The sequence below is a fragment of the Fistularia commersonii genome, chromosome 31 (assembly GCF_037954325.1).
Source record: "Fistularia commersonii isolate RoL2024-O1a breed Wild chromosome 31, RoL_Fcom_v1.0, whole genome shotgun sequence".
Lineage (NCBI taxonomy): Eukaryota > Metazoa > Chordata > Actinopteri > Syngnathiformes > Fistulariidae > Fistularia > Fistularia commersonii.
In genome coordinates, this window is record NC_141314.1 from 5,243,618 (window position 1) to 5,269,691 (window position 26,074).

The window sequence follows — 26,074 nt, forward strand, 5'->3', positions numbered from 1 at the left end:
TTTAGACTGGTGCAGGACATGTATACTAGCTGTGAGACACTGGTACGGTGTGCTGTAGGGGTAACAGAGAAGTTCAAGGTGGAGGTGGGACTCCATCAGGGATCAGCTCTGAGCCCCTTCTTGTTCGCAATGGTGATGGATAGGCTGACAGATGATGTTAGACAGGAATCCCCATGGACCATGATGTTTGCGGATGACATTGTGATCTGTAGTGAGAGCAGACAACAGCTAGAGGAAAATCTAGAGAGGTGGAGGTATGCTCTGGAAAGGAGAGGAATGAAAGTTAGTCACAGCAAGACAGAATATATGTGTGTGAATGAGAGGAACTTAGGTGGAACGGTGAGGCTACAGGGAGTGGAGATCAAGAAGTTGGAGGATTTCAGGTACTTAGGGTCAACAGTCCAGAGCAACGGAGAGTGTGGAAAAGAGGTGAAGAGACGGGTCCAAGCAGGTTGGAATGGGTGGAGAAAAGTTTCAGGAGTACTATGTGATAGAAGACTATCAGCCAGAATAAAAGGAAAGGTGGTAAGAGACAGTGGTGAGACCAGCGATGCTGTATGGACTAGAAACTGTTACAATGACCAAAAAACAACAGGCAGAACTACAGGTTGCAGAGATGAAGATGTTGAGGTTCTCTTTGGGAGTGACCAGGATGGATAGGATCAGGAATGAGTCAGGAACAGCACATGTTAGATGTTTTGGAGAGAAGGTCAGAGAAGCCAGACTGAGATGGTTCGGCCATGTATAGAGGAGGGATAGTGACTATATTGGTAGACGGATGCTGGAATTGGAGCTGCCAGGCAAGACGTCTAGAGGAAGACCAAAGAGAAGATTTATGGATGTAGTGAGAGAGGATATGAAGGTAGTTGATGTGAGAGAGGAGGATGCGGAGAATAGGGTTAGATGAAGAAAGTTGACTCGCTGTGGCGACTCCTGACGGGAAAAGTCGAAAGAAGAAGAAGAATTGGAATGTAGAACCCTTCAACAGTAAAGCTTCAGGGAAACTCCTCCCTTCTGCGGAAGCCACGTCATACACTTAAGCGTGAAAGTGAAAGTATTTTAGGCAGACAGAGTTGCTGCAGCCGGAGGATTCTCTGACGAAAACCCAACCATCCAGTTCTCATCTGCGAGTTAAACTCAAGTAAGACCACCTGCTAAGACTTTATTTTACTCGATTGTTTCAAAAGACAAGATTTATGTGTTTAATTTAAGTTTTAAACTCAACGTTCTCACTTCAGGCCTCTTTGATAACCCACCTTTTTTTTTAGCCCAGAGACAAGGAAGTTTTCCATACCAATCTGGTGGTTCTCAGTCATTCAGGTTATTGTGTATTCTTGTCGAAATCTTCTTGCTGACGACAAGAAGAGTTCGACAAGAATATATCATACCAGATTGACACGCGGCTGTAGGATTGAATTGGACACAGAGTCAGGAAATCATGTTGCAATAAAAAAAAAACTGCCGCAGTTTCACTTTCAGTCTTCCAGGAAGTGGGTCTGAAGAGTGAGATCCGCAGAGTTCAGCTACTAACGTCATGTTTAGCACCTCAGCCACTCCAAAGAAAACAAGACATTTTCATGGTGTTACGTTGGAAAAGTTGTCAGACCAAATGGATCAAACCGGGAGGGCTAAAGGATCATTTCATGGGTTGTGAGTCTCAGGAAGCATTTTCCTGTGTTTAGCAGCTGCTTCTCTCCCCGTTTTTATCTGGGGCTCAAATTTTTTAGGACCTAGATCATGTGACCCACCGCCAACTTACCATTCCTTTGTTTGGCCATAGATCAGTTAGCATTAAGCTTCACCAATCTCTCCTAGACTTCATTGTTGACTTTTTTATCCTCAGGGTCTGGATATGTCTGCAACCAGTGTCCTGATGCATGAAGATCAGTATATGTGCCCGATCTGTTTGGACGTCTTCACTGATCCAGTCACCACACCATGTGGACACAACTTCTGCAGAACATGCATCAATCAACTCTGGGATGGAAACAGCCCTCATCGCTGTCCTTTGTGCAACAAGCATTTCTTTATAAAACCTGAGTTGCATGTCAACACTCTGATCCGTGAGATGGTCGCTGAGTTCAAACTGCAGAAAGCCAGCAGCAGCAGCAGCTCAGAGAAACCAGTTGCCAAAGCAGGAGAAGTTTCTTGTGACGTCTGTTCTGGAACCAAACTGAAGGCCCTGAGGTCCTGCCTGGTGTGTCTGGCGTCTTACTGTGAGACTCACCTGGAGCCTCATCTGACAGTTCCAGCCCTGAGAAGACACCAGCTGATCCACCCTGTGGAGAACCTGGAAGGCAGGATGTGTGAGAAGCACCAAAAACCTCTAGAGGTATTCTGCAAGACTGACCAGACGTGTATCTGCATCCACTGCACCTGCTCAGACCACCGGGCTCACCATGTTGTTCCTCTGAATGAAGAAAGTGAAGCAAAGAAAGCTGAGCTGGTGAAGACCAATGAAGACATCCAGCTGATGATCCAGGAGAGACAACAGAAGGTTCTACAGATGAAACAAACAATCAGCCTCAGTGAGGAAGACGCTGCCAGAAAGAAAGAAGAAGGGATTCAGGTCTTCACTGCTCTGAAAGAGTCTGTTGAGAGGAGTCTGAAGGAGTTCCTCCAGACCATTGAAGAAGACCTGACAAGGAAGAGGAGACAGAAACAGGACTTGATCCACCAGCTGGAAGATGAAATCTCTCAGCTGATGGACAGAAGCACTGAGGTGAAGCAGCTTTCATGCTCTGAAGACCACCTGCACCTCCTGCAGAGCTTCCTGGAGCTGAAAGAGGCTCCACACACCAGAGACTGGACAGAGGTCAGTGTTCATCCAGCATCTTTTGAGGGGTCTGTGGGGAGAGCAGTGTCTCAGCTGGAGGAAACACTCAGAGAAGACATGAGGAAGGTGATTGATGCTGAGATGAAGCGTCTTCAGCAGTTTGAGGTGGATGTGACTCTGGATCCTGATACAGCTCATCCTCAACTCCTCCTGTCTGAAGATGGGAAACAAGTCCAATATACTGCTGTGAAGAGGAATCTTCCTGATAACCCAGAGAGGTTTTCCAGAAACGGTTGTGTCTTGGGAAAGCAGAGTTTCTCCTCAGGTAGATTTTACTTCAAGGTTGATGTTGGAACAACACCTGAATGGATTATCGGAGTTGCTGGAGATTCCATCAAGAGGAAGGAGGTGCTCAAACTCAGACCTCGGGACAGGTCATGGACTTTACGTTTCCATGTTAAAAATTATTATTACGCTTGTGCTTGTCCACCAGTCCTTTTCTCCCTCAGGTCTCGCCCTCAGAAAGTGGGGGTGTTTGTGGATCACGACCAGGGTCTGGTCTCCTTCTATGACGTTAATAATGCAGTTCTCATCTACACCTTCACTGGATGCAACTTCACTGACAAACTCAAACCCTTCTTCTGTCCTGGGTATTGTGGTGGAAGTGGTAACTCCACCCCTCTGATCATCTGTCCTGTCAATCAAACTTCTTGATCCTTTGAGGAGTCTGAGGGGAGACCAGACACTCAGAGAAGACATCTCTGACATCTGAAAAATCACAGAATGACTGCCGGAGCTTAAATAGCTAAAAAAAATTAGCTTGTGAATACATTCAAATAAAAGAAAATACAAATGAGGTAACAACCAGTGAGTGCAGTTGATCTATTTTTGGTGATGTGTAAATGTCTATGTGTGCGTGTGTGTTTGTGACGTTGTTGCTTAGTCCACCAATGCAAGGTTGGCATACCTTATCAAACTCAGTTTCTCATGCGGAAGGGATTGAGGCCGCCTTCCAGCACAAGAAGACCAAATTTGCCAAGTTGGCTGCCAAGTGTCGGGGAGTGGCTGGAAGACCAACATCTACCCTGTTGAGGTGGGATGCAGGTCCTTTGTGGGGCTCTAAACCATGTGCCTTTTGAGTTACCTAGAAGTGACTGGGGAAGCTGAAAGAACGCAATTAAGGAGGTGGCAGAGGAGGTAGAGAAAGGCACCGTTTGGCTCTGGCTCAGGAGGAAAGACGGATGCTGGGGAAAGAGGAACTAACCCCAGCAACAGTGGGTAACGCCTGTCAGCTGCAAGGAGTGACAAGGAGACGTCCCTTTCACTGCCCCATCACAAGTAGATGTCCAGGATTAAAGGGGCGAAACGTTGATGAACGGTGGCCCCTGGCTGATAACCCTGCAGCTGTTGACCCTGCAGCTCACCCATGGCCACTGGAGGAGATGCAACAGGCAAAGATGCCCGGCACAAAGTTTCATCTACCTATACGTTTACTGAAGTTCTGGTTTTACTGGACTACTGTGTACAGAGCAGTTGGCAACCAGGGAAGACTGGAGTTCAGCCAGGAAAGACTGGATGGCAGCAGGGAGTGGAGGGGTAGTTAACCAAACCACTTGACCCACTAACAAGTGATACCCGAAATTATTATAAAGAGCAAAAAGAGAAAAAAAACCCGCAGGCCATCCAAGAGGTGAGATGAAGATGGACCTAATATAGGACAAACACCGCAGTAAGCACAGCAACAAAAATGGACAATGAGAACACCAAATCTCACAAAAGAACGAGGAAAAGATCCTCCAAAAGTGTGCTTGTGGATGGGAAAAAGGGAGCACATTAATGAGGTCGTGAAGACAACAGGGGAAATCAAGGTGCGGTCAGAAAGGCCAGCAGCAACCTTCCACAGCTCCAATGGGTATGACACGAGGAACCAAAAGCCTGATCGTAAACCACATCGCTGATGGACTCAATGTTGCCGAAGGTTTGAAGGGCACAGAAGAAAGAAGCCCCCGGGCGGAGGGTGTGATCAACAAAACCCAGTCCCCACCACCGCACACAGAGGAGAGCCATGTGCAGAGACCAAGAGGCCAATGAGAAAAAGGACCACTGGCCAAAATCAAACATTGCAGAGGCAAGGCATACGTTTGATTCACACCTTACAAAGACACTGGAGGAAGCGTTGCCTGGAGGCGATGAAGCCCAGCTTAACCTTTTGGGTACATAATATACCGGACCTGTAAGGACAGGTTCGGTGAACATATCCTCAAACGGAGAACTCCCGCAATCAAAGAAGGAAGGAGGGAAAAGGACATCACCCAGCTTGTGCAAAGGCACCAACAGCAAAGACTAGCCAGGCTTCGCAGAGTTGAAAGAAGTAAAAAGAGCAAACCAGCTTCTACAAAGACCGTTTTATGCATTTCAGACAGCTGCTGGAGGAGAAGAGTGGGAAGCTTGAAACAAGAAGGGAGTAGATGGAACAGCATACCAGAAGGCAATACAGTGACCCATTAAGAAACATCCCCTTAGCAACACAAGGGTATGTGCCTTGGCCCTTTTCACTAACAGCTGAATTCAACACCGTTCCTCCCAAGGTCAGTGATTTAAACCAGTCATTAAGAAAGCAAGCTCCCCTTCCACCCCTGGCCCCTAAAACTCTACAAGAACTGCCCCAAAGTGCTAGAGCTGTTGTGGCACCTAAAGAGAACTACCTGGAAGAAATTGCTTATTCCATCAGAATAGCAAAGGGGGGTAAGGGTCCCTTGCATAAAGAACCTGATTACGTCCACTTTTAACAACCCACAGATGTGCTTTGCCCTCCAAGACTTAACACCAGGGTGGTAGCTGCTACACGTGGGGATTGCAATGGGATGTGCCATTTTTCCAGTCTTGTTCATGGTAGCATTTGAGGCCATCCCCATTGAGCAAGACAAATGGTTGAGGGGATCCAACTACCACCTGATCGGAGGCTATCCTCATTGAGGAGTGCCATGGACGACATCACTAGCTTCCTCCGGACAACACCATGTACAACCCCATTGCTGAAAAGGAAGAATGAGTTGATGGCTTGGGCAAGAATGAAGATCAAACTCGCCAAGTCATGTAGCCTGTCACTCAGAAGGAGCATCAGAAACAACTCCACCACCTATGTCGTTGGGGAAGAGAAAACCCCCCTTCAGTCGGAACAACCCATCAAATTACCTCCCATTTGTGTGTGTGTGTGTGTGTGTGTGTGTGTGTGTGTGTGTGTGAGTGAGAGAGAGAGAGAGAAACCCCTGAGAGAATGAATTGCTATGTATTTTTATTTTGGAGGTAACCTCAAAGATGGTCTTGGTCGTTGCATCCTTGGATGGTTGAAGCTTGGTTGAAAAGCTTTACTGCTCTTGCAGCCAAACAAGCAAAGCTTCTGATCTCACTGACCAGTCAACATCACAAAGGTTTTTGTTTTCCTCTCTATGTTTCATCTGGTAATGAAAATTTAACTTGTGTTCCCTGCATCTGCTGTCAAAAGGCTACCGGTATCTGCATATGAAGACATATATTGGAATGGAGATTACTTCAACAGAAATACTTCAGGGCATTTCCTCCCATCTGCAGGAGCCATGTCATATACTTGAAGTGAAAGTGAAAGTTTTTCTGGTAGAAGGAGTGGCTGAAAAAATGGATGTCTGGATGTCACTGCTCTGCTCCCCATCTCTCAGGATAAGCCACTCCCCCCTCCACAAATCAGGTTAGATATCCAGTGCATTGTTTGGAGAGTCCTGACTGTTTCAAGCTGGTACATCTCCATCACTGGCTCCCTCCCCAACAGAGGTGACATTCAATCTACATAAAGTCTTTTCACAATGCTGAGGGCAAGTAGTCTCCACCTTTGTCTGCTGTCTGAAATATATTGCAACCAAGCCTGATGTCTAATGTCTATCCCTACCCATGTTGAACCTTCACACTGTGAGCTCCACAGTGTCTTCTAGGGCTGTGCCCACCCAAGCACCATAGGCCAAGGCCTGGCAAACAGGAATTTCCCATCAATCACCATCTGACAGACCTTACTGCTGGATGGGAACAAGTCTCTATCATCCAGACAAGGGTTCCTTTTTGCCTTCTGTCATCATCCATCATCAGGCTTCTACAAATTATTCTCATTTTGGACCTTCACCTATGACCACTTTTACATCAGAAACCTACAAGAGGTTGATCCTCCTGACAACGTAGATCTGTAGGTCATGCGGACAATGGGGTCAATCATCTGATGCTAAAAACTTCAAGTGATAAACAGATGACTTCTTTTGTATCAGTGTACTTACAGAAACATTGGACTGTAGAATTCTTCAACGGTCAACCTTCAGTGCAAACTCCTCCCTTCTGCAGGAGTCAAGTAAAAGCCCAAAAGTGAAAGGAAGACTGCCAGACAGACAAAGTGGCTGCAGCAGGACGGTTCTCTCCATCTCAGGCTGAACAACAAAGAGCTAAAACCAGGTGAGTCCAACCGCAAAGACTTTCTCCGTCTCTACGTGAGCAAGAATACAAATGATGCCATAGGAATTTCCCGTCCTTCCGTCTTGGTTTTGATCCACAGCATAGGAACTGAGGTAAACTCCGGTCAAATTAAATTATTAGGATTTGCTCAAAGTTTACAAAAGCTAAGATGTAATGAGTAACAATGTAATTACAGTACATTCTTTTATCATTTTGAGTGGCTCTCACTTCAAGTGTAAGGGTTGAAGTCCTGTTCTAAACTGTATCTTTTACATCAGGCTTGTTGGACAACCAGTTTTCCTGCTGTTGCCATAAACAACATTCCTGAAAGAGCTGGCACCTTTTTTTTTAGCCCAGCGACAAGGAAGTACTTTATACCGGTTTACACTCAGATGTAGAATACAACTGGACACAGAGTAGGGGAAATGTCATACAATTTAAACGGCTGAATTTTACATTTTTAGTTTTCTAGACAGTGGATCCACTCAGTGATATCGAGTTCAGCTGCTAAAAAAATAAAAGAATGATTAGCACCTCAGCCACTCCAAAGCAGAGAAGGTGTTTGCATGGTGTAACTCTCGAATAGTTATTGGATCAAACTGATCAAACTGGGAAGGCTATGAGAATTATTTCATGGATTGACATTCTCAGAGAGTATATCCACAGTTAATAGATGCTCCTTTCTCAGTTTAGCTCTGAGGCTCAAAGCCTTTTAGGACCTCTCTACAGTCTACTTGACCAATGGACAACTGGCCCTTCCTCCTTTAGTCATTGAACAATTGACATTAAGCTTCACCAATCCCTCCTCAGCTTCATCTTTGACATTCTTATCCTCAGGGTCGGAATATGTCTACATCCAGGGTGCTGATGCATGAAGATCAGTATAAGTGCCCAATCTGTTTGGACGTCTTCACTGATCCAGTCACCACACCATGTGGACACAATTTCTGCAGAACATGCATCAATCAACTCTGGGACGGAAACAGCCCTCTACGCTGTCCTTTGTGCTACAAGCATTTCCACACAAAGCCTGAGTTTCAGGTCAACACTCTGATCCGTGAGATGGTCGCCGAGTTCAAACTACAGAAAGCCAGCAGCAGCAGCAGCTCAGAGAAACCAGTTGCCAAAGCAGGAGAAGTTTCTTGTGACGTCTGTTCTGGAACCAAACTGAAGGCCCTGAAGTCCTGCCTGGTGTGTCTGGCTTCTTACTGTGAGACTCACCTGGAGCCTCATCTGACAGCTGCACCTCTGAAAAGACACCAGCTGGTCCACCCTGTGGAGAACCTGGAAGGCAGGATGTGTGAGAAGCACCATAAACCTCTAGAGCTCTTCTGCAAGACTGACCAAAAGTGCATCTGCGTCCACTGCACCTACCCAGACCACCGGGCTCATCTTGTTGTTCCACTGAATGAAGAAAATGAAGCAAAGAAAGCTGAGCTGGTGAAGACCAATGCACGGATCCAGCTGATGATCCAGGAGAGACAACAGAAGGTTCTACAGATGAAACAAACAATCAGCCTCAGTGAGGAAGACGCTGCCAGAAGAAGGGATTCAGGTCTTCACTACTCTGAAAGAGTCTGTTGAGAGGAGTCTGAAGGAGTTCCTCCAGACCATTGAAGAAGACCTGAGAAGGAAGAGGAGACAGACAGATGACTTGATCCACCAGCTGGAAGATGAAATCTCTCAGCTGATGGACAGAAGCACTGAGGTGAAGCAGCTTTCATGCTCTGAAGACCACCTGCACCTCCTGCAGAGCTTCCTGGAGCTGAAAGAGGCTCCACACACCAGAGACTGGACAGAGGTCAGTGTTCATCCAGCATCTTTTGAGGGGTCTGTGGGGAGAGCAGTGTCTCAGCTGGAGGAAACACTCGGAGAAGACATGAGGAAGGTGATTGATGCTGAGATGAAGAGTCTTCAGCAGTTTGAGGTGGATGTGACTCTGGATCCTGATACAGCTCATCCTCAACTCATCCTGTCTGAAGATGGGAAACAAGTCCAATATACTGCTGTGAAGAGGAATCTTCCTGATAACCCAGAGAGGTTTTCCAGAATCTGTTGTGTTTTGGGAGTGCAAAGTTTCTCCTCAGGCAGATTTTACTTCAAGGTTGATGTAGGAACAAAACCTGGATGGATTATAGGAGTTGCTGGAGAGTCCATCAAGAGGAAGGAGGGGCTCGAATTAAGACCTCAGGAGGGTTCGTGGACTTTACGTTAGAGATTCAAATATCATTATTACGCTCATGATGATCCGCCACTCTGTCTCTCCCTCAGGTCTCGCCCTCAGAAAGTGGGGGTGTTTGTGGATCACAACCAGGGTCTGGTCTCCTTCTATGACATTAATAATGCAGTTCTCATCTATACTTTCAATGGATGCAACTTTACTGACAAACTCAAACCCTTCTTCTGTCCTGGGTATTGTGGTGGAAGTCGTAACTCTTCCCTTCTGATCATCTGTCCTGTCAATCAAACTTCTTGATCCTGAATGATCACAAGCTAATGATCAATAGCTCACAGTACACCTGGGAAAATCATCCATTTCAAAAATCCCTGAAGGGATATCTTATCATTGATTGCTCAAATAAGAAATGTTGATACCTTTACCATCAACATCCTAATTTCCAATACACTGTAAGCAGGACCGTCAGGGACAGCCAAAGTACCAGATGTGGGTGACAAAAAAGGGAAAAAGCCCTTTTCCAAAAACCAAAATAAAATCAGTGGCATCCATTACTCTTTTTTTAGTGCAACTGTGACTACACTTTGGGCGACTTGAGGTGAGAAGACTTCCATTCCAGCATCTGGTGTCAAAACAATACCATTATCCTCATATGAAGACACATAATGGAATGTAGGTTCCTTCAACAGAAAGGTTTCAGTGCAAACTCCTCCCTTCTGCAGGAACCATGTCATATACTTGAAGTGAAAGTGAAAGTTTCTCTGGTAGAGGGAGTGGCTGAAAAATGACCAGTCTGTCTTAGCAGGACAGGAGTATTGATATTTGCATCTGAATATCACTGCTCTTCTCCCCATCCCTCAGGATAAGCCACAGCCCCGTCTGTGAATTTGGTTCAGACACGAAACCTTAGAGTGCCTATTTACATTCAACGTGACCAACAGCCATCTTATCCTCGGGACATCTCTTAGGGCTAACAGTTGCTACATGCATATCTGCAAATGTAAATTATAGACCAGGGGTGTCAAACATACGTCCTTGCGGGCCGGAACTGTCTCGCAAGGGAGTTCGATCGGGCCCGCAGGATAATTAGAAAGTTAAAAAATGCATACTAGACAAGGATTTAATTTTTTTAGTTAAATGCAATTCAAGAATTTTCCACTAGGGGAACGCACTATTTTGGTCAGAGTAAAAGACAAGCCGCATCACTGAGACGGACCAATCAGCAGACATTATAAATGCGTCATCTGCTGCTTGTTACAACGTTGTTTCTACACCGTTCTCTACCTCCCCGCTAGTCCCTCATCAGCCAAAATGTCGTTATCAAAGCAGAGAAAAGTAGATAAAGAGTGTAGAATTTTCAATGAAAAATGGACTACGTCCTATTTATTTACAGAAACGCACGGGAAACCTTTGTGCTCGGTGTGTTTGCAACAAGTTTCAGTATTTAAGGAATATAATATTCAGCGCCACTACGAGACTCATCACAGCGAAAGGACAATTTGCAATACCTTGCAAGGAAATCTGAGAAGAGATAAGATCAAGAAATTGCTGCAGGGTCTGAGGAAACAGCGTCCCACTTTCACCGATAGCCAAGAAATCAGTGAAGCCAGCTAACTAATTGCTAGCGAAAATGTGCAATTCAATGTTAGTCACCAGCTTCACTACAAAACAGGTTGACGGAATTCTACTGTTCACGCAACTCCATACATTTTCAGTATGTGTTGTATGTGTATGCATGTTTCATGTATGAAGTTTACACATTTACAGGACAGGTGAATACTTCCTTCCTTACACATTTAATAGAACTCTCTTTAGTTTGTAAGGTTTAGGCAGAGATTCAATTTAGATTTTATATGCACATGTATAAATGTTTTAAAAATCCCTTTCTTTATAAGTCTCATTTAATCTTCCTAGGCATCTACCCAGGCCGTATGTGGTCCGCCATGAGAAATTAGTTTGACACCCCTGCTGTAGACAGAAGAGAACTTCAAAATAAAAGCAATGCGGCTTTAAATGATGTTTATGTGTATGTGTGACATCATTTTGTTTACCTTTATTTTCTAATTTCCATTACACTGCACACAGTACCCATCATGGAAAGCCATAGCACCAGATGTGGGTGAAAAATAACGAAAAACAAGAGGGGGGCAAGGAATATTTTGTCAAAAAAATTCAAAATGATCAATTACTCTTTTTCTTGTGATACAGTGTGGCTACACTGTTGGTGACTGGAGGTGGGAAGGCTTCCATCCCTGCATCTGCTTTCAAAACAATACCAATATCCTCATATGAAGACCCACAATGGAATGTAGGTTCCTTCAACAGAAAGGTTTCGGTTCAAACTCCTCCCTCCTGCAAGAGCCATGTCATATACTTGAGGTGAAAGTAAAACTTTCAGACAGACAAAGTGGCTGCAGCAGGAGGACTCTCTCCATCTCAGGCTGAAGAACAGAAAACCATCCAGTTCTCATCCTCAAGTCAAACCCAGGTGAGTCCAGCTGCAAGGACTTTCTCTGTCTCTACATGACAAAGAATACAAATGATGCCACAGGAAGTTCCTGTACTTCTGTCTTGGTTTTGACCTTCGTCAGAGGAACTGAGGTAAACTCTGGTCAACTTGAATATTAAGATTTGCTTAAAGGTTACAAAAGCCAAGATGTGATTGGTAAAACAGTAATGATTCTTTTGAAACAGTTTGACTACACTGTGGGTAAGTGGAGGTGAAACAGCCACCTGCACTGTTTCCATCCCTGCATCTGCTGTCAAAATGCTGCCATGATCTTCAAATAAACAAATATACTGGAATGTAGAACCCTCCAACAGTAAAGCTTCAGGGAAACTCCTCCTTTCTGCAGAAGCCACGTCATACACTTAAGCGTGAAAGTGAAAGAATTTTAGGCAGAGAGAGTGGCTGCAGCAGGAGGATTCTCTGACGAAAACCCAACCATCCAGTTCTCATCTGCGCGTCAAACTCAAGTAAGACCACCTGCTAAGACTTTATTTTACTCGATTGTTTCAAAAGACAAGATTTATGTGTTTAATTTAAGTTTTAAACTCAATGTTCTCACTTCAGGCCTCTTTGATAACCCACCTTTCTGCTGTTACTGTCAACAACATTCTCGTCAATGTTTTTTTTTTAGCCCAGAGACAAGGAAGTATTCCATACCAATCTGGTGGTTCTCAGTCATTCAGGTCATTGTGAATTTGACAAGAATATATCATACCAGATTGATACACGGCTGTAGGATTGTATTGCACACAGAGTCAGGAAAACATGTTGCAATAAAAAAAAAAACCTGCCGCAGTTTCACCTTCAGTCTTCCAGGCAGTGGGTCTGAAGAGTGAGATCCGCAGTGTTTACCTACTTACGTCATGTTTAGCACCTCAGCCACTCCAAAGAAAACAAGAAAATTTCATGGTGTTACGTTGGAAAAGTTGTCAGACCAAATGGATCAAACCGGGAGGGCTAAAGGATCATTTCATGGGTTGTGAGTCTCAGGAAGCATTTTCCTGTGTTTAGCAGCTGCTTCTCTCCCCGTTTTTATCTGGGGCTCCAATTTTTTAGGACCTAGATCACGTGACCAACCGCCAACTTGCCATTCCTTTGTTTGGCCATAGATCAGTTAGCATTAAGCTTCACCAAACTCTCCTTGGCTTCATTGTTGACTTTTTTATCCTCAGGGTCGGAATATGTCTGCAACCAGTGTCCTGATGCATGAAGATCGGTATATGTGCCCGATCTGTTTGGACGTCTTCACTGATCCAGTCACCACACCATGTGGACACAACTTCTGCAGAACATGCATCGATCAACTCTGGGATGGAAACAGCCGTCATCGCTGTCCTTTGTGCAACAAGCGTTTCAACACAAAACCTGAGTTTCAGGTCAACACTCTGATCCGTGAGATGGTCGCTGAGTTCAAACTACAGAAAGCCAGCAGCAGCAGCAGCTCAGAGAAACCAGTTGCCAAAGAAGGAGAAGTTTCTTGTGACGTCTGTTCTGGAACCAAACTGAAGGCCCTGAAGTCCTGCCTGGTGTGTCTGGCTTCTTACTGTGAGACTCACCTGGAGCCTCATATGACAGTTCCACCCCTGAGAAGACACCAGCTGGTCCACCCTGTGGAGAACCTGGAAGGTAGAATGTGTGAGAAGCACCACAAACCTCTAGAGCTCTTCTGCAAGACTGACCAAAAGTGCATCTGCGTCCACTGCACCTACCCAGACCACCGGGCTCATCTTGTTGTTCCACTGAATGAAGAAAGTGAAGCAAAGAAAGCTGAGCTGGTGAAGACCAATGCAGACATCCAACTGATGATCCAGGAGAGACGACAGAAGGTTCGACAGATGAAACAAACAATCAGGCGCAGTGAGGAAGACGCTGCCAGAAAGAAAGAAGAAGGGATTCTGGTCTTCACTGCTCTGAAAGAGTCTGTTGAGAGGAGTCTGAAGGAGTTCCTCCAGACCATTGAAGAAGACCTGAGAAGGAAGAGGAGACAGACAGATGACTTGATCCACCAGCTGGAAGACGAAATCGCTCAGCTGATGGACAGAAGCACTGAGGTGAAGCAGCTTTCATGCTCTGAAGACCACCTGCACCTCCTGCAGAGCTTCTTGGAGCTGAAAGAGGCTCCACACACCAGAGACTGGGCAGAGGTCAGTGTTCGTCCAGCATCTTTTGAGGGGTCTGTGGGGAGAGCAGTGTCTCAGCTGGAGGAAACACTTGGAGAAGACATGAGGAAGGTGATTGATGTCTATGTGAAGAGTCTTCAGCAGTTTGAGGTGGATGTGACTCTGGATCCTGATACAGCTCATCCTCAACTCTTCCTGTCTGAAGATGGGAAACAAGTCCAATATACTGCTGTGAAGACGAAACATCCTGATAACCCAGAGAGGTTTTCCATAAACGGTTGTGTCTTGGGAAAGCAGAGTTTCTCCTCAGGCAGATTTTACTTCAAGGTTGACGTTGGAAGACAACCTGAATGGATTATAGGAGTTGCCAGAGAGTCCATCAAGAGGAAGGAGGTGCTCAACCTCAGACCTCAGGAGGGTTCCTGGACTTTACGTTTGACATTAAAATATCATTATTACGCTCATGATGATCCGCCAGTTCCTCTCTCCCTCAGGTCTCGCCCTCAGAAAGTGGGGGTGTTTGTGGATCACGACCAGGGTCTGGTCTCCTTCTATGACGTTAATAATGCACTTCTCATCTACACCTTCACTGGATGCAACTTCACTGACAAACTCAAACCCTTCTTCTGTCCTGTGTATTGTGGTGGAAGTGGTAACTCCACCCGTCTGATCATCTGTCCTGTCAATCAAATTGCTTCATCCTGAATGATCACAAGCTAATAATCAATACCTCACAGTACACCTGGGAAAATCATCCATTTCAAAAATCACTGAAGGGATATCCTATCATTGATTGCTTAAGTAGGAAATGTTGATACCTTTACCATCTAAATCCATACATGGATCTTCACTTGTATTAATGTTTTTCCTGTCATATATTTTATCGTTGATCTGTAGGGCAATGTAGAAAATGAGAAAAATGATCCAAGATCACCACAGAAATTCAGGAACCTAAACAGGACTTTGCCATGCGTGCTCTGTTAGACATTTGGGAAGTTGGTAAAAAAAAAGCCTTGTTGCTATTTCAGCTCAGCTAGCACAGTTCTGATATCCGAGTCCAGTCAGCATCACCAAGATTTTTGTATTTCTTTGTGTGTTTCACCTGTTATTGATTTTTTAAGTTGTACTCCTTCAACACTGCAATCTGCTCCCAAAAAAACTAAACTCATGGCTTGACATCTGTCTTCAATACTTTGTAGGGGGTTTTTTGGTTAAAAACTCTACATTCTGAATTGAACTGTCTTTTAGCACAAGTGGACAGAGGGCTAACTGTCGCTATGTTCTCAATGTGCACACTAAATTTGTGGAAAAAAAGAAGCTTTATTATGTAAGAAAATAAAATCGTTCAAAAAAAGAAACCTTCGAAAAAAGCTTAAAAATAAAAGCAATTCAGTTTCAGTTGCGGTTAATGTCTATGAATGAAAACATTTAGATCCCTACTTTGTCATTTCGGGCATACCTCACACGGGTCGGTCAGGGACAGCCAAAGGACCGGATGTGGTCGAAAAGAAGAAGACGGCAATGATTCTTATGTCAAAAGAAATCGAGAGGATCAATGGGGAAATTTCTTGTGAAACAGTTTGACTACACTGTGGGTAAGTGGAGGTGAAACAGCCACCTGCACTGTTTCCATCCCTGCATCTACTGTCAAAATGCTGCCATGATCTTCAAATAAACAAATATACTGGAATGTAGAATCCTTCAACAGTAAAGCTTCAGGGAAACTCCTCCCTTCTGCGGAAGCCACGTGATACACTTAAGAGTGAAAGTGAAAGTATCTCAGACAGAGAGAGTGGCTGCAGCAGGAGGATTCTCTGACGAAAACCCAACCATCCAGTTCTCATCTGCGCGTCAAACTCAAGTAAGACCACCTGCTAAGACTTTATTTTACTCGATTGTTTCAAAAGACAAGATTTATGTGTTTAATTTAAGTTTAAAACTCAACGTTCTCACTTCAGGCCTCTTTGATAACCCACCTTTCTGCTGTTACTGTCAACAACATTCTCGTCAATGGTTTTTTTAGCCCAGAGACGAGGAAGTATTCCATACCAATCTGGTGGTTCTCAGTCATTCAGGTTATTGTGTATTCTTGTCGAAATCTTCTTGCTGACGACAAGAAGAGTTCGACAAGAATATATCATACCAGATTGACACACGGCTGTAGGATTGAATTGGACACAGAGTCAGGAAAACATGAAAAAAAAAACTGCCGCAGTTTCACTTTCAGTCTTCCAGGCAGTGGGTCTGAAGAGTGAGATCCGCAGAGTTCAGCTGCTAACGTCATGTTTAGCACCTCAGCCACTCCAAAGAAAACAAAGACATTTTCATGGTGTTACGTTGGAAAAGTTGTCAGACCAAATGGATCAAACCGGGAGGGCTAAAGGATCATTTCATGGGTTGAGAGTCTCAGGAAGCATTTTCCTGTGTTTAGCAGCTGCTTCTCTCCCCGTTTTTATCTGGGGCTCCAATTTTTAAGGACCTAGGTCATGTGACCAACCGCCAACTTACCATTCCTTTGTTAAGACATAGATCAGTTAGCATTAAGCTTCACCAACCTGTCCTTGGCTTCATTGTTGACATTTTTATCCTCAGGGTCGGAATATGTCTGCAACCAGTGTCCTGATGCATGAAGATCGGTATAAGTGCCATATCTGTTTGGACGTCTTCACTGATCCAGTCACCACACCATGTGGACACAACTTCTGCAGAACATGCATCAATCAACTCTGGGATGGAAACAGCCGTCATCGCTGTCCTTTGTGCAACAAGCATTTCCACACAAAGCCTGAGTTGCAGGTCAACACTCTGATCCGTGAGATGGTCGCTGACTTCAAACTACAGAAAGCCAGCAGCAGCAGCAGCTCAGAGAAACCAGTTGCCAAAGCACGAGAAGTTTCTTGTGACGTCTGTTCTGGAGCCAAACTGAAGGCCCTGAAGTCCTGCCTGGTGTGTCTGGTTTCTTACTGTGAGACTCACCTGGAGCCTCATATGACAGTTCCACCCCTGAGAAGACACCAGCTGGTCCACCCTGTGGAGAACCTGGAAGGCAGGATGTGTGAGAAGCACCACAAACCTCTAGAGCTCTTCTGCCAGTCCGACCAGACTTGTATCTGCGTCCACTGCACTTACCCAGACCACCGGGCTCATCTTGTTGTTCCTCTGAATGAAGAATGAAGAAAGTGAAGCAAAGAAAGCTGAGCTGGTGAAGACCAATGCAGACATCCAGCTGATGATCCAGGAGAGACAACAGAAGGTTCTACAGATGAAACAAACAATCAGCCTCAGTGAGGAAGACGCTGCCAGAAAGAAAGAAGAAGGGATTCAGGTCTTCACTGCTCTGAAAGAGTCTGTTGAGAGGAGTCTGAAGGAGTTCCTCCAGACCATTGAAGAAGACCTGACAAGGAATAAAAGACAGACACAGGATTTGATCCACCAGCTGGAAGATGAAATCTCTCAGCTGATGGACAGAAGCACTGAGGTGAAGCAGCTTTCATGCTCTGAAGACCACCTGCACCTCCTGCAGAGCTTCCTGGAGCTGAAAGAGGCTCCACACACCAGAGACTGGACAGAGGTCAGTGTTCATCCAGCATCGTACGAGGAGTCTTTGGGGAGAGCAGTGTCTCAGCTGGAGAAGACGCTCGGAGAAGACATGAGGAAGGTGATCGATGTCTATGTGAAGAGTCTTCAGCAGTTTGAGGTGGATGTGACTCTGGATCCTGATACAGCTCATCCTCAACTCCTCCTGTCTGAAGATGGGAAACAAGTCCAATATAGTGATGTGAGGAGGGATATTCCTGATAAACCAGAGAGGTTTACAATAAAAGGTTGTGTCTTGGGAAAGCAGAGTTTTTCCTCAGGCAGATTTTACTTCAAGGTTGATGTAGGAACAAATCCTGAATGGATTATAGGAGTTGCTGGAGATTCCATCAAGAGGAAGAAGATGCTCAAACTCAGACCTCAGGAGGGTTTCTGGACTTTAAGTTTGATAAATGAACATCATTATTTTGCTTATGATGATCCACCACTTCTTCTCTCTCTCAGGTCTCGCCCTCAGAAAGTGGGGGTGTTTGTGGATCACGACCAGGGTCTGGTCTCCTTCTATGACGTAGATAATGCACTTCTCATCTACACCTTCAATGGATGCAACTTCACTGACAAACTCAAACCCTTCTTCTATCTTGGGTATTATGGTGGAAGTCGAAACCTCACCCGTCTGATCAATTGTCCTGTCAATCAAACTTCTTCGTCCTGAATGATCACAAGCTAATGATCAATAGCTCACAGTACACATGGGAGAATCATCCATTTCAAAAATCACTGAAGGGATATCCTATCATTGATTGCTTAAGTAGGAAATGTTGATACCTTTACCATCTACATTCATACATGGATCTTCACTTGTATTATTGCTCCCCCCTAATATATCTTATCATTGATCAGTGAGGCAAAGTAAAGAATTAGAAAAATGATCCGAGATCACCGCAGAAATACAGGAACATCAGCAGGACTTTTCCTCAAAGACCTGAGGGATATCTGCCAAATATCAGAAACATGACAGAAATCACTTGCGCAACTGAAATATTTGTGTGCTCAGTTAGACCTTACAGAAGCTTGGTAAAAAAGCCTTGTTGCTATTTCAGCTCAGCAAACAAAACTATGATGTCCGAGTCCAGTCAGCATCACTAAGATTTTTGAATTTCTCTGCATGTTTCATCTGGTAATGACGTTATAAGTTTTACTCCTTCAACACTGCAATCTGCTTCCCAAACACTAAACTCAAGGCTTCACATCTGTCCGCAAAACTTTGAAGGCAGGTTTTGTTCAAAGATCTACATTCTGAACCGAACTTTCTTTTAGCATGAAAGGAAATCTCTTAGGGCTAACAGTTGCTACATGCCAGACTGCCAGTCTGACCAGACTTGTATCTGCGTCCACTGCACCTACTCAGACCACGAGACTCACCATGTTGTTCCTCTGAATGAAGAAAGTGAAGCAAAGAAAGCTGAGCTGGTGAAGACCAATGCACGGATCCAGCTGATGATCCAGGAGAGACAACAGAAGGTTCTACAGATGAAACAATCAGCCTGAGTGAGGAAGACACTGCCAGAGTAGTAGTAGTAGTAGTAACTCCACCCCCCTGACCATTTGTCCTGTTAATATTAATGATCATAATAATCAATAGATTACTGTACAGCTGTGATTACTGTCACAATCAAACATCATAAAAGCCATATCTTGTCTTTGATTATTCAAATCAAAAATGCTGATACATTTACTCTCCACATCCAGATGTGGATCTTCACCCGTATGATTGTTTTTCCTTGAATATATTTTATCATTAATCCTTGGGGTAAGTTGAAAATGAGATAAAAGATCTAAATTCACTGCAGAAATACAGGGACCTCAGCAGGACTTCCCCTTGAAGATCTGTAAAAAATCACCAAATATCAGAAAAATCACAGAATGACTGCCGGAGCTCAAATAGCTAAAAAAAAAAAATCAGCTTGTGAATACATTCAAATAAAAGAAAATACAAATGAGGTAACAACCAGTGAGTGCAGTTGATTTATTTTTGGTGATGTGTAAATGTGTATGTGTGCGTGTGTGTGTTTGTGACGTTGTTGCTTAGTCCACCAATGCAAGGTTGGCATACCTTATCAAACTCTGTTTCTCATGCGGAAGGGATTGAGGCCGCCTTCCAGCTCAAGAAGACCAAATTTGCCAAGTTGGCTGCCAAGTGTCGGGGAGTGGCTGGAAGACCAACATCTACCCTGTTGAGGTGGGATGCAGGTCCTTTGTGGGGCTCTAAACCATGTGCCTTTTGAGGGACCTCGAAGTGACTGGGGGAAGCTGAAAGAACGCAATTAAAGAGGTGGCAGAGGAGGTAGAGAAAGGCACCGTTTGGCTCTGGCTCAGGAGGAAAGACGGATGCTGGGGAAAGAGGAACTAACCCCAACAACAGTGGGTAACGCCTGTCAGCTGCAAAGAGTGACAAGGAGACATCCCTTTCACTGCCCCATCACAAGTAGATATCCAGGATTAAAGGGGCGAAACGTTGATGAACGGTGGCCCCTGGCTGATAACCCTGCAGCTGTTGACCCTGCAGCTCACCCATGGCCACTGGAGGAGATGCAACAGGCAAAGATGCCCGGCACAAAGTTTCATCTACCTATACGTTTACTGAAGTTCTGGTAACACAGTGACTACTGTGTACAGAGCAGTTGGCAACCAGGGAAGACTGGAGTTCAGCCAGGAAAGACTGGATGGCAGCAGGGAGTGGAGGGGTAGTTAACCAAACCACTTCACCCACTAACAAGTGATACCCGAAATTATTATAAAGAGCAAAAAGAGAAAAAAAAACCCGCAGGCCATCCAAGAGGTGAGATGAAGATGGACCTAATATAGGGCAACACCGGAGTAAGCACAGCAACAAAAATGGACAATGAGAACACCAAATCTCCCAATTGAACGAGGAGAAGATCCTCCAAAAGTGTGCATGTGGATGGGAAAAAGGGAGCACATTAATGAGGTTGTGAAGACAACAGGGGAAATCAAGGTGCGGTCAGAAAGGCCAGCAGTAAACTTCCACTGCTCCAATGGGTATGACACGAGGAACCAAAAGCCTGATTGTAAACCACATCGCTGATGGACTCAATGTTCCAGAAGGTTTGAAGGGCACAGAAGAAGGAAGCCCCCGGGCGGAGGGTGTGATCAACAAAACCCAGTCCCCACCACCGCACACAGAGGAGAGCCATGTGCAGAGACCAAGAGGCCAATGAGAAAAAGGACTACTGGCCAAAATCAAACATTGCAGAGGCAAGGCATACGTTTGATTCACACCTTACAAAGACACTGGAGGAAGCGTTGCCTGGAGGTGATGAAGCCCAGCTTAACCTTTTGGGTACATAATATACCGGACCTGTAAGGACAGGTTCGGTGAACATATCCTCAAACAGAGAACTCCCGCAATCAAAGAAGGAAGGAGGGAAAAGGAGATCACCCAGCTTGTGCAAAGGCACCAACAACAAAGACTAGCCAGGTTTCGCAGAGTTGAAAGAAGTAAAAAGAGCAAACCAGCTTCTACAAAGACCATTTTATGCATTTCAGACAGCTGCTGGAGGAGAAGAGTGGGAAGCTTGAAACAAGAAGGGAGTAGATGGAACAGCATACCAGAAGGCAATACAGTGACCCATTAAGAAACATCCCCTTAGCAACACCAGGGTATGTGCCTTGGTCCTTTTCACTAACAGCTGAATTCAACACCATTCCTCCCAAGGTCAGTGATTTAAACCAGTCATTAAGAAAGCAAGCTCCCCTTCCACCCCTGGCCCCTAAAACTCTACAAGAACTGCCCCAAAGTGCTAGAGCTGTTGTGGCACCTAAAGAGAACTACCTGGAAGAAATTGCTTATTCCATCAGAATAGCAAAGGGGGGTAAGGGTTCCTTGCATAAAGAACCTGATTACGTCCACTTTTAACAACCCACAGATGTGCTTTGCCCTCCAAGACTTAACACCAGGGTGGTAGCTGCTACACGTGGGGATTGCAATGGGATGTGCCATTTTTCCAGTCTTGTTCATGGTAGCATTTGAGGTCATCCCCATTGAGCAAGACAAATGGTTGAGGGGATCCAACTACCACCTGATCAGAGGCTACCCTCATTGAGGAGTGCCATGGACGACATCACTAGCTTCCTCCGGACAGCACCATGTACCGCCCCATTGCTGAAAAGGAAGAATGAGTTGATGGCTTGGCCAAGAATGAAGATCAAACTCGCCAAGTCATGTAGCCTGTCACTCAGAAGGAGCATCAGAAACAACTCCACCACCTATGTCATTGGGGAAGAGAAAACCCCCCTTCAGTCGGAACAACCCATCAAATTACCTCCCATTGTGTGTGTGTGTGTGTGTGTGTGTGTGTGTGTGTGTGTGTGTGTGTGTGTGTGTGTGTGTGTGAGTGAGAGAGAGAGAGAGAAACCCCTGAGAGAATGAATTGCTATGTATTGTTATTTTGGAGGTAACCTCAAAGATGGTCTTGGTCGTTGCCTCCTTGGATGGTTGAAGCTTGGTTGAAAAGCTTTACTGCTCTTGCAGCCAAGCAAGCAAAGCTTCTGATCTCACTGACCAGTCAACATCACAAAGGTTTTTGTTTTCCTCTCTATGTTTCATCTGGTAATGAAAATTTAACTTGCGTTCCCTGCATCTGCTGTCAAAAGGCTACCGGTATCTGCATATGAAGACACATATTGGAATGGAGATTCCTTCAACAGAAATACTTCAGGGCAAATTCCTCCCATCTACAGGAGCCATGTCATATACTTGAAGTGAAAGTGAAAGTTTTTCTGGTAGAAGGAGTGGCTGAAAAAATGGATGTCTGGATGTCACTGCTCTGCTCCCCATCTCTCAGGATAAGCCACACCCCCCTCCACAAATCAGGTTAGATATCCAGTGCTTTGTTTGGAGAGTCCTGACTGTTTCAAGCTGGTACATCTCCATCACTGGCTCCCTCCCCAACAGAGGTGACATTCAATCTACATAAAGTCTTTTCACAATGCTGAGGGCAAGTAGTCTCCACATTTGTCTGCTGTCTGAAATATATTGCACCCAAGCCTGACGTCTAATGTCTATCCCTACCCATGTTGAACCTTCACACTGTGAGCTCCACAGTGTCTTCTAGGGCTGTGCCCACCCAAGCACCATAGGCCAAGGCCTGGCAAACAGGAATTTCCCATCAATCACCATCTGCTGGATGGGAACAAGTCTCTATCATCCAGACAAGGGTTCCTTTTTGCCTTCTGTCGTCATCCATCATCAGGCTTCTACAAATTATTCTCATTTTGGACCTTCACCTATAACCACTTTTACATGAGAAACCCTACAAGAGGTTGATCCTCCTGACAATGTTGATCTGTAGATCATGCGGACAATGGGGTCAATCATCTGATGCTAAAAACTTCAAGTGATAAACAGATGACTTCTTTTGTATCAGTGTACTTACAGAAACATTGGACTGTAGAATTCTTCAACGGTCAACCTTCAGTGCAAACTCCTCCCTTCTGCAGGAGTCAAGTAAAAGCCCAAAAGTGAAAGGAAGACTGCCAGAAAGACAAAGTGGCTGCAGCAGGACGGTTCTCTCCATCTCAGGCTGAACAACAAAGAGCTAAAACCAGGTGAGTCCAACCGCAAAGACTTTCTCCGTCTCTACATGAGCAAGAATACAAATGATGCCATAGGAATTTCCCGTACTTCCGTCTTGGTTTTGATCCACAGCATAGGAACTGAGGTAAACTCCGGTCAAATTAAATTATTAGGATTTGCTCAAAGTTTACAAAAGCTAAGATGTAATGAGTAACAATGTAGTTACAGTACATTCTTTTATCATTTTGAGTGGCTCTCACTTCAAGTGTAAGGGTTGAAGTTCTGTTCTAAATTGTATCTTTTACATCAGGCTTGTTGGACAACCTGTTTTCCTGCTGTTGCCATAAACAACATTCCTGAAAGAGCTGGCACTTTTTTTTTTAGCCCAGAGACAAGGAAGTACTTTATACCGGTTTACACTCAGATGTAGAATACAACTGGACACAGAGTAGGGGAAATGTCATACAATTTAAACGGCTGAATTTTACATTTTTCGTTTTCTCGACAGTGGATCCACACAGTGATATCGAGTCCAGCTGCTAAAAAAATAAAAGAATGATTAGCTCCTCAGCCACTCCAAAGCAGAGAAGGTGTTTGCATGGTGTAACTCTTGAATAGTTATTGGATCAAATTGATCAAACTGGGAAGGCTATGAAAATTATTTCATGGATTGAAATTCTCAGAGAGTATATCCACAGTTAATAGATGCTCCTTTCTCAGTTTAGCTCTGAGGCTCAAAGTCTTTTAAGACCTCTCTACAGTCTACTTGACCAATGGACAACTGGCCGTTCCTCCTTTAGTCATTGAACAATTAGCATTAAGCTTCACCAATCCCTCCTCAGCTTCATCTTTGACATTCTTATCCTCAGGGTCGGAATATGTCTACATCCAGGGTGCTGACGCATGAAGATCAGTATATGTGCCCAATCTGTCTGGACGTCTTCACTGATCCAGTCACCACACCATGTGGACACAACTTCTGCAGAACATGCATCAATCAACTCTGGGATGGAAACAGCCCTCTACGCTGTCCTTTGTGCTACAAGGATTTCCACACAAAGCCTGAGTTGCAGGTCAACACTCTGATCCGTGAGATGGTCGCTGAGTTCAAACTACAGAAAGCCAGCAGCAGCAGCAGCTCAGAGAAACCAGTTGCCAAAGCAGGAGAAGTTTCTTGTGACGTCTGTTCTGGAACCAAACTGAAGGCCCTGAAGTCCTGCCTGGTGTGTCTGGCGTCTTACTGTGAGACTCACTTGGAGCCTCATCTGACAGTTCCACCCCTGAGAAGACACCAGCTGGTCCACCCTGTGGAGAACCTGGAAGGCAGGATGTGTGAGAAGCACCATAAACCTCTAGAGGTGTTCTGCAAGACTGACCAGACTTGTATCTGCATCCACTGCACCTGCTCAGACCACCGGGCTCACCATGTTGTTCCTCTGAATGAAGAAAGTGAAGTAAAGAAAGCAGAGCTGGTGAAGACCAATGCAGACATCCAGCTGATGATCCAGGAGAGACAACAGAAGGTTCTACAGATGAAACAAACAATCAGCCTCAGTGAGGAAGACGCTGCCAGAAAGAAAGAAGAAGGGATTCAGGTCCTCACTGCTCTGAAAGAGTCCGTTGAGAGGAGTCTGAAGGAGTTCCTCCAGACTATTGAAGAAGACTTGAGAAGGAAGAGGACACAGACAGAGGATTTGATCCACCAGCTGGAAGATGAAATCTCTCAGCTGATGGACAGAAGCACTGAGGTGAAGCAGCTTTCATGCTCTGAAGACCACCTGCACCTCCTGCAGAGCTTCCTGGAGCTGAAAGAGGCTCCACACACCAGAGACTGGACAGAGGTCAGTGTTCATCCAGCATCTTTTGAGGGGTCTGTGGGGAGAGCAGTGTTTCAGCTGGAGAAGACACTTGGAGAAGACATGAGGAAGGTGATCGATGTCTATATGAAGAGTCTTCAGCAGTTTGTGGTGGATGTGACTCTGGATCCTGATACAGCTCATCCTCAACTCCTCCTGTCTGAAGATGGGAAACAAGTCCAATATAGTGATTCGAGGAGGAATCTTCCTGATAACCCAGAGAGGTTTTCCATACATGGTTGTGTCTTGGGAAAGCAGAGTTTCTCCTCAGGCAGATTTTACTTCAAGGCTGATGTAGGAACAAATCCTGATTGGATTATAGGAGTTGCTGGAGATTCCATCAAGAGGAAGGAGGTGCTCAAACTCAGACCTCAGGAGGGTTTCTGGACTTTACAATTTAAGATTAAAAATCATTGGAACGCTCTTGCTGATTTTCCAGTCCGTCTCTCTCTCAGGTCTCGCCCTCGGAAAGTGGGGGTGTTTGTGGATCACGACCAGGGTCTGGTCTCCTTCTATGACGTTAATAATGCAGTTCTCATCTACACCTTCACTGGATGCAACTTCCCCGACAAACTCAAACCCTTCTTCTATCTTGGGTACTATGGTGGAAGTCATAATGCCATCCCTCTGATCATCTGTCCTGTCGATCAAACGTCTTCATCCTGAATGATCACAAGCTAATGATCAATAGGTCACAGTACACCTGGGAAAATCATCCATTTCAAAAATCACTGAAGGGATATCCTATCATTGATTGCTCAAATAGGAAATTTTGATACCTTTACCATCAACATCCTAATTGCCAATACACTGTAAGCAGGACCATGAGGGACAGCCAAAGTACCAGATATGGGTGAAAAAAAAAAAAAGTTTGTGGAGGATCATGACCAGGGATCATGACAAACATCCATATATGGATCTTCACTTGTATATATATATTTTTTTTCTTCTAATATCTTTAATCATTGATCTGCGGGGCAAAGAAGAAAAGTAGAAAAATTATCCAAGGTCACCGCAGAAATACAGGAACC

General features: G+C 44.9%; 3 protein-coding genes and 2 pseudogenes across 4 annotated transcripts; all 5 read left to right on the forward strand.

The window, feature by feature from the left end:
* Positions 1 to 1,092: 1,092 nt before the first annotated feature.
* LOC147215649 (E3 ubiquitin-protein ligase TRIM11-like) lies at positions 1,093 to 3,490 on the forward strand. Its single transcript, XM_086178819.1, has 2 exons — positions 1,093 to 1,141; positions 1,844 to 3,490. Exon 2 carries the CDS (start codon positions 1,853 to 1,855, stop codon positions 3,488 to 3,490), a length of 1,638 nt encoding a protein of 545 aa, XP_086034945.1. The 5' UTR covers positions 1,093 to 1,141; positions 1,844 to 1,852.
* Positions 3,491 to 7,161: 3,671 nt separating this feature from the next.
* On the forward strand, positions 7,162 to 11,548 carry LOC147215650 (E3 ubiquitin-protein ligase TRIM21-like; annotated as a pseudogene). Its single transcript, XR_015109234.1, has 2 exons — positions 7,162 to 7,246; positions 8,084 to 11,548. The product of XR_015109234.1 is annotated as an E3 ubiquitin-protein ligase TRIM21-like (transcript).
* A 1,564-nt stretch (positions 11,549 to 13,112) lies between these two features.
* Positions 13,113 to 14,992, forward strand: LOC147215651 (E3 ubiquitin-protein ligase TRIM21-like). Its single transcript, XM_086178911.1, has one exon. The coding sequence runs from the start codon at positions 13,113 to 13,115 to the stop codon at positions 14,754 to 14,756; it is 1,644 nt and encodes a 547-aa protein (XP_086035037.1). The 3' UTR covers positions 14,757 to 14,992.
* Positions 14,993 to 16,652: 1,660 nt separating this feature from the next.
* On the forward strand, positions 16,653 to 19,587 carry LOC147215652 (E3 ubiquitin-protein ligase TRIM21-like; annotated as a pseudogene).
* A 4,478-nt stretch (positions 19,588 to 24,065) lies between these two features.
* LOC147215653 (E3 ubiquitin-protein ligase TRIM11-like) lies at positions 24,066 to 26,074 on the forward strand. The gene has a single exon (XM_086178741.1). It carries the CDS (start codon positions 24,066 to 24,068, stop codon positions 25,707 to 25,709), a length of 1,644 nt encoding a protein of 547 aa, XP_086034867.1. The 3' UTR covers positions 25,710 to 26,074.

Bases quoted from the DNA above. Each gene is read 5' to 3' on its own strand.
- LOC147215651 (XM_086178911.1), top strand. From the start codon at position 13,113: ATGTCTGCAACCAGTGTCCTGATGCATGAAGATCGGTATATGTGCCCG.
- LOC147215649 (XM_086178819.1), top strand. From the start codon at position 1,853: ATGTCTGCAACCAGTGTCCTGATGCATGAAGATCAGTATATGTGCCCG.
- LOC147215653 (XM_086178741.1), top strand. From the start codon at position 24,066: ATGTCTACATCCAGGGTGCTGACGCATGAAGATCAGTATATGTGCCCA.